General features: G+C 41.3%; 1 protein-coding gene across 1 annotated transcript; it reads left to right on the top strand.

The window, feature by feature from the left end:
* On the top strand, positions 1 to 3,321 carry SdhB (Succinate dehydrogenase, subunit B (iron-sulfur)). Its single transcript, XM_065217271.1, has 4 exons — positions 1 to 192; positions 541 to 651; positions 721 to 1,025; positions 2,692 to 3,321. The coding sequence occupies exons 1-4, from the start codon at positions 136 to 138 to the stop codon at positions 3,086 to 3,088; spliced, it is 870 nt and encodes a 289-aa protein (XP_065073343.1). The 5' UTR covers positions 1 to 135; the 3' UTR covers positions 3,089 to 3,321.
* Positions 3,322 to 7,957: the final 4,636 nt, after the last annotated feature.

Genomic DNA, 7,957 nt, shown 5'->3' with positions numbered 1-7,957 from the left:
TCCACTGTCAAAATTTGCAACTTTGGTTCTGTCGTCTGTGCGATTTGAGTTTGCCGTCAATCCTTAACTGGTGCCTATTGTGCGTGCAGAAAAGCTTAATCTCTACCTCGTACGGATCCGCGACAACGATTTACGATGGCTCTGGTGTGCGATCTGAAGATGCTGTTGGCCTGCCGCGGTGCCTTCGGTCAGGTGAGTTCTGAGCTGAGTTGGGACACATTGTGTAATCATTTTTCACGATAGCAGAGTGATTTTTCCTCTGCGGGTTGTAAGAGAATGGATGGATAAGCAGAAGCTGGATTATATAATTCGCGTTAATTTTCGTGAGTTTGATAAAAATGCAAACTGTAGCATTCGATTGCGATTGCTGGCACCGTGCCAGGTGCCGGAGTGTTTTGTTTCGGATTGTTTATGTTTGGATTAGGGTTGATAGTGCGTGGGATTAACCTTGAATTCCCTGGCTGGGACTGTGCTTTGGTGTAGTTTATCAACATATTTTGAAAGTACATCTGATTGAGAATCTTCTCGGATTAATTTTAGATCAGGAACATCCATCTGGCTGCTGCAAACAATGCTGCGGCCGGGAAAGTCAAGAAGTTCCAGATCTACCGTTGGAATCCGGATAAGCCCGAGCAGAAGCCCTATAACGAGGTAAGGTTTATAAAAAGTCCCCGCATCTTGTGGACAACATCAATTACGCAAACATCTTGATCCTTTTAGACCTACGAGGTAGATCTGAACGCCTGCGGTCCGATGGTGTTGGATGCGCTGATCAAGATCAAAAACGAAATGGACCCGACGCTGACGTTCCGTCGTTCGTGCCGTGAGGGCATTTGCGGTTCGTGCGCGATGAACATTGGCGGAACGAATACGTTGGCTTGCATCAGCAAGATCGACGCGGACAACCTGGACAAGCCGACCAAGGTGTACCCGTTGCCGCACATGTACGTGGTGAAGGATTTGGTTCCGGATATGAACAACTTCTACAATCAGTATCGGTCGATCCAGCCGTGGCTGCAGCGCAAGTAAGTTGCTAGCATTTTAACTAAAAACGAACTGGCATAATTTCAAAGATAGAGACAGCTGCTTTGAACACATAATTTCTCCTTCTCCCAAAATCAGTGCGGTATCTCGGTATAGGGGTAGACGGTGCAAGGTGATCATCGGTTAAGTTTACATCAAATATCTTATATTTTTGAAAACTGCACATACTTTCAATAATGATCATATGCAACGTTCCAAAAATAGTTTAGAAATATTCACCAAGAAATTGATGAAAATGTGTCGACCGGAAAAAATCCTCCCTAAGACTAAGAATTTGCAATAATCAATAACCCTTTTGTTATACGTTTGCTACAACTTTCAATTAATGTTTCAACCTGGTACTGGTATTTTGTTTTGATAAACTTAGGGTTATTCAGCGTGGCGTGTGAGGTGAGGTGACACGCTGTCACGTGTAAATCAAACGGAGACTCACCTCACCGGAGGGGACAATTGTCACTTCACCATCACTTCGCTGTCACCTCACCGCACACGCTGCTCAGAATAGACCTAACTGAGGAAAACAATCCTCAAAATCTCACTTGTCTGTATTAATTGCAATTATTACTAATAAAAATAATGTCAACCTTAGGGTGGCCATCTTGCCCCGTCTATCCCTACCTAGAAAAATTTGTCTTAGGCGGTGTTCAGAAAAAAAAAACTCAAATCTCATGTATCAGTTTATTCTGCACCTTGCCAAATTTAACTGCGCAATAATCACCGATGATATTTTCGGTTCAAAAATTCATTGCTTTGTGTTTTGGCATTTTTCCAGCCAAGCCGTGGACCTTAGAATTACAAGTTCTTGAAGGACTGTTCAGGATCATCGTAAAGATCTTATTCTGAATCTTTTGCAGTATGAGATGATGGCATTAAGCGCAACTCTCCCAGATTGGCATACCTTATTCAATTACTGGAAGGATGATTTGTTTGTAGACAGCAAGGGATAAGGTGGTCTTCCTGTTGACAAGTGGATACAGTGATCTTATCAAGATGTTACACTTGGTGTTTGTTTTGTCAATATGTTCCCTGAAAATCAGTTTGCTGTCAAGAGTTAGTTAAATATAGAATACCTCTTTAGATCTTCCAGTTGTTGAAATCCTCAGACAGGACATCCAAGCCTCTCTGAAGTTTGGCAGTTAGAGCTCCGATGAGCTGTCATCTGCGAGCAGAAACAACGTTCCACCATCAGGGAGAGCCGGAATGTCGAAGGTGAACAAATTGAAAAAGATGAACCCAAGGATACTTCCTTGCGGAAGGCTCGCAACGAAGCACAGTGGGACCGGGCCGGACAAAACCTCTGAAATTATTTATTTCACTATATTTGAAAATATGTTTGTTAAATTTTGAAGTAAATCGATTGAAAAATAAATTTTTTGAAGCACAGGTCTATGAAATTTAGCAAACATTTTAATGAAAAAATATCGCTTTGGAGCTTCAATGAGTATTAAATATCAACCATTTGAATTCAAGTGGCTGCTTTCTAATACGAAATTGTCTCAGGAATGCATTGGATAGCTCTGCTTTGGTCTAAAAGGAGTGTTTAAAAATGAACCACATGAGACTAGCAGTTCCCTAAGTTGCTACAGTCAAATCAACCGTTAATTCCGATTGGTAACCCTGTTCCTTTGCCTCATCTTTTCTTTCCAGGGACGAAGCCGGTGAAAAGAAGGGCGATGCCCAATACCTGCAATCGGTGGACGACCGTGCCAAGTTGGACGGCCTGTACGAGTGCATCCTGTGCGCTTGCTGTTCGACGTCGTGCCCATCGTACTGGTGGAACGGTGACAAGTACCTCGGCCCGGCCGTCCTCATGCAGGCCTACCGTTGGATTATCGATTCGCGTGACGAATCGACCGCGGCCCGGCTGGACAAGCTGAAGGATCCGTTCAGCGTGTACCGTTGCCATACCATCATGAACTGCACCCGCACCTGCCCGAAGGGCTTGAATCCGGGTAAGGCGATTGCCGAGATCAAGAAGCTGCTGTCCGGCATCGCCAAGAAGGACGCCCCCGGTCTGGAGACCGCTGCCCTGCATGGTAAGTAGATGTCTAAGAGGGGTGTTTTGTGAAAACATCACGTGGAGCAGTTATGAGGAGAAGACATGCAAGCATATTGTGAGTACTACTTGAAGTAAAATACTACTGATAAAACGAAAAGTACATGGATCCGGCGGAAAATTGTAACTTATTTATGAATCATTTGCTAGTTTCGGAAACACCTACTGTAATAAATCATTGCTAATGCAGAGATGGTGCAAACTGATCTGCTAGTTTAACATAGCCCGTGTGTTTGGAAATGGAAGTAGTGGAAAGAAATCTCTTCGGTCAGTCTCACATAATTTTTGGACGGTCGCTAGTCTGGTCTGCAAAAAATGGCATACGGTCCCAAGCCGACGTTTCGCGGTTGATCACTCGTGTCGCAATCTGGACGCCGAAGGATGGTGCTCGATAGCCGGACAGGCAGGAGGTCTTGAGCGATAGTGCATAATTAAGAAAATAATGAGGTTTGCACTATCGTGTTGCGTCATCCTGAATTATACAGGCTGAACCTAAATCGACCGACTATGGTGCGTAAGTGCTGGAACGAGATAGGCAGGAAAATATAAGGATGATCAACCCGATTTGTACCTTCCTCAAAATCCTTTGCTCCTTTACTTCGACGAAGTTATGAGCCGATTAATAATGGATTTTGTGCCTCTGATGAGATCTGCTCCAAAACCTGCATGGTCTAAGCTCGATTACGACACTTGAAGCGTGTGAGATCGAAGGCACTTCGCAAATCAGTCCCATAATCCATTCATCAAGCGATTATTTTCGTTAGCAAGCAATGGCTATCGAAAGTACAACCGTTTTCTATTTCCGTAGAAGTACTCAAGACGTATGCAGACCAATTCCGGCATAATCTTAAGCTATTCTGGACGTTTGTGAAGACAAAAAGGAAAGAGGATGGGCTATTGATTGAGATTCATCTAAGCGAAAAAAAAGCCAAAACTTTTTATTCCTGGCAGAGCATTTCAGGAGTGTTTTCATCGACTCAACGGCATCGTTAAGCCAAGTTGCTGAAGGGATCAGAGATACTCCCAGTGACGCGTTCTGCTTTGATATTTTCACGGTCACATTGGACCTCGTCGACTCTGCCATCCAGAAGCTGAAATTCTCGAACGCTGTTGGGCCTGACGGCATTCCATCGTCCATACTCAAAAGATGCTCAACAGAGCTTTCCTCTCCGCTTTCAAAGTTGTTCAATATTTCATTACAACAAGGTGTATTTCCTTCTCGCTGGAAATCTTCGTTCATGTTCCCGATTTTCAAGAAAGGAGACAAGCGAAATGTGGAGAATTACCGAGGCATTACTTCACTTTGTGCCTGGTCGAAAGTATTCGAGATAATCATCAACGACGCTTTATTTACCAGCTGTAGAAACTACATTCCTCCTAACCAAGGCTGCTTTCGACCGGGTTGATCATTCCACTCTACTTGTCAAACTCGAGAAGCTCGGTGTCTCTCAAGGACTCACTCGCTGTTTTTTTTTTTATTATTTATTTATTGGAGGGAAAAGCCCAAAACCTCATCATTTCAGTACCAACAGATAATATGGAATCCTACAGATACATTTGCTTGAACTAAGTCCTAAACATATAAAGAGATATTAATTCATTTCATTTTCATTTTCATTTTCAAGCACAGAAGGGGGTCATAGGGCCAAGTCACCAGCGAAAAATCGCTGTCCATACTGCACCAGGGTAGAGGTATAGATTTGGCATCACAGAATAATAACCACAGGGGTCAAATGAATCCTGTTTACGATACCGGATAGTAAGGAAAGCTGTTGAACATAGGGGATAGTCAGAGTAACAGCAATAATAGTGAAAGTTAGGAAAATAAGCAGGTAGAGATGGTTGATTTGCAATGGCTATCGATCTAAGCAATCTCCTTTCATACTTGTTTGTTTTAAAGTGAACTGGATGAAATGATTGTTTTATCAAAATTATGTTAAAGTTAACTACTATTCATATTTGCTAATTAATACCTAAATGTAATTTTTAATTTTATGAAGATAAGTTGCGCAGAATAGCAGCCTGTAATTCCGTACCAGAATCTGCCTCCAATTTAATGTCTTTTGTGGATTCGTAGTAGCAAAGTTGTGATAAAAGCTAAATAGTTACCTAAAAATACTATCTAAATCGTTCACAATCAGAGCCGGGCCACTGATGAAAACCAAAACTACAACCCTGAAAAAACGAATCGATATTTTCGAAGGCGAACACAACCTATTCTTGCTAGTGATTCTGTCCAATTGTTAGGTATCCAAATTATAGTCATTCGTAAATTTATTATTGAATATATGGATGAATTATCTATTATTGAATAACTATTATTTACGATAATTACATGAAAGAAATAAAATATAAACTTCAAACAAAACGTGACTACTAAAATCTCAAAAAGATATTCTCACAAGTATATTTCACGCAACCAGGAATCTCAAAACCATTAGACGCTATAATGATACTCTGCACATGTTAGACACAAGAAAAGGCCAAAAAGCAAGCGTCCGACACACAAAACCCGCCAAATCCACTGGCAGTCACAATCAACGATTCTACGAATCGCGAGCGCTCACGAATCATAAAACCGCTGACTACGACACTCTGAAAGCGAAATTGACAGGCCCTATGCGTCAAACACCCGCCCTCCAATCTCCTCCCGCATCCAACAACACAAACCTCCATTACAACATCTAACGAATCCAAAACTCCGAAAATCACTCATCTATAGAAAGTGAGTGGAAGCAACCCTGCATGCAACTATTCTTCATGATACGCTTTGTCTGTCTATCTTTCTATTAGGCCTGTTGACATGTGTTAGCTTCGAAACTTCTAACCAAACTAGGAAAATTTTGAAACCACAAAAAAAAAAAAAAAATTCAAAGGTAATTACAAGCAAAATACATATTGATTATTTTACGCAAAACCGAGCAAGTAATATTAAATCTCTTGTATTGTATGCTAATGCTAATTGACTGTAACAAAAATAATATGCTTAAAAAAATAAAATATTAATAAAATGATATGCAAAATTTATTAGAAAGTCATTACTTTATTGGTAAGAAGTTTCTAATAAGCCCTCCCAGTTCCTCTGTATACAGAACAAATCTGATACTATAATCAGAATTGCTCAGCCTGCATGAAGCAGCCGATTGCATCAAGGAAGTTCTATTAACAACCAAGAATTAATCGTTTGAGGTATACTGAAGCATTAAGAAGGTGATATGTGTCACTATGGGAAATCATCATCGTTGCAAATATAAAGAAATTAAACATAACCCTTTGCTTCAGTACCGTCAACCTCCATGTCCATGGGGAGGGCTAAACATATAAAGAGATATTAATGATAACATAATTAACTTAATTTAAATACAGAAAACAGAAACCGTCAGGAAGTTAAAAGTACATTATAAAACAGATTCACGGGAGATATTAAAATCAAAGCAGTTGTAACATTTGTTGAAAATCTTGCACATGCTAGTTAAAGGCTCATTAGCGCCATAGTTTGTGCGAGAAGCCGGGATGTTGAAAAAATTATAAGAACGTAAATTTATGCGTCTGATATTGACATTAAACTGCTGCAGAAGTGAACCGCAATTAATGTCCGGTCGCAGGAGATCAGAGATAAAGGTAGCCTTAGAGACGCCTTGGCGAACACTAAATAATTGTTGGGACATCAGATTACAACGACTTTCATAACTAGGGAGATTGAAAGGATCACTCCAGGGTAGTCAACGAAGGGCGAAACGTACAAATCTTCGCTTAATGGCCTCAATACGATTCACCCCGTTGCTGTAAAAAGGAGCCCATACTACGGAACAGTACTCTAATGGGGAGCGGACTAGCGAACAATAGAGTGTTTTTAAACAGAAAATGTCCCTAAAGACTTTGGCGAAACGAAAAATGAAACCAAGTTGAGAAGATGCCTTAGCCACATGGTCCTTGAAGGTGAGTTGTGAATCAAGTAGTACGCCTAAGTCTTTAATGGTAGATTCACGGCTTAATATTTGCTCCTGCAGGCTGTAAGCATAACAGATAGGTGATTTTTTCCTGGAAAACGTTATAACGGATCGAAAAGTGAACGTCATTCAGATACAATAAAAATATGAACGGTCCCAGATGACTGCCTTGAGGTACACCAGAAGAAACAGCGAACGGTTGAGAAAAATGATCTCCAATCTTCACTGACATATGTCGACCGGTGAGGTATGAGCGACGCCAATCAAGAAGGGAACCGTGAAAACCAAGTCGCTCTAGTTTGGCCACTGCAATCTCGTGATTGATTTTATCAAAAGCAGCAAAAATATCGGTGTAGATAGCATCCACTTGATGACCTCTTTCCATCTCACGTATGATTGATGATGTGTATTGAACGAGATTTGTAGCGGTCGACCTCTGCGGCATAAATCCGTGTTGTTCAGTCGCGATGTAACTAGAGCACGTGTGTTTTAAATAATCTAGCACCAATAGTTCGAAAAGTTTTGAGACTGCACATAAAGCAGCGATACCACGGTAGTTGGACACCCACTGCTTATTGCCTTTTTTGAAGACAGGGAAAACAAAAGAATCCTTCCAGCAGTCGGGAAAGATCCCAGAATCCAAAAAGAGGTTGAAGATGGATGCTAAAGGTGCGGCCAGCACTCCAATACAGTTCTTAATAACCGCGGAAGGGATTCCGTTTGAATTGTATCCTACCAATCAAGACCTTTGCGCGAAAATCGGCTCTGATCAATCGGAATATTGTCCAAACAACTCAGGTGTTCCTCAAGGCAGCAATTTGAGACCGCTGCTATTCTCGATATTCATCGAAATCGGTTTAATACTTCCTACTGGCTGCCGGTCATTCTATGCAGACGATGTCAAGAT

This window comes from Ochlerotatus camptorhynchus, unplaced genomic scaffold, assembly GCF_037179485.1.
Source record: "Ochlerotatus camptorhynchus isolate MF236.1 unplaced genomic scaffold, CSIRO-AGI_Acam_v1.1 ptg000071l, whole genome shotgun sequence".
NCBI classification, from domain to species: domain Eukaryota; kingdom Metazoa; phylum Arthropoda; class Insecta; order Diptera; family Culicidae; genus Ochlerotatus; species Ochlerotatus camptorhynchus.
This window is presented reverse-complemented; position numbering and strand designations above follow the sequence as displayed.

What these genes read in the sequence shown, in the direction of transcription:
- SdhB (XM_065217271.1), top strand. Translation starts at nt 136, where the DNA reads ATGGCTCTGGTGTGCGATCTGAAGATGCTGTTGGCCTGCCGCGGTGCC. An exon ending in GCCGCGGTGCCTTCGGTCAG is followed by an intron (nt 193 to 540) that starts GTGAGTTCTGAG and finishes GATTAATTTTAG; the next exon opens with ATCAGGAACATCCATCTGGC. An exon ending in AGCAGAAGCCCTATAACGAG is followed by an intron (nt 652 to 720) that starts GTAAGGTTTATA and finishes TGATCCTTTTAG; the next exon opens with ACCTACGAGGTAGATCTGAA.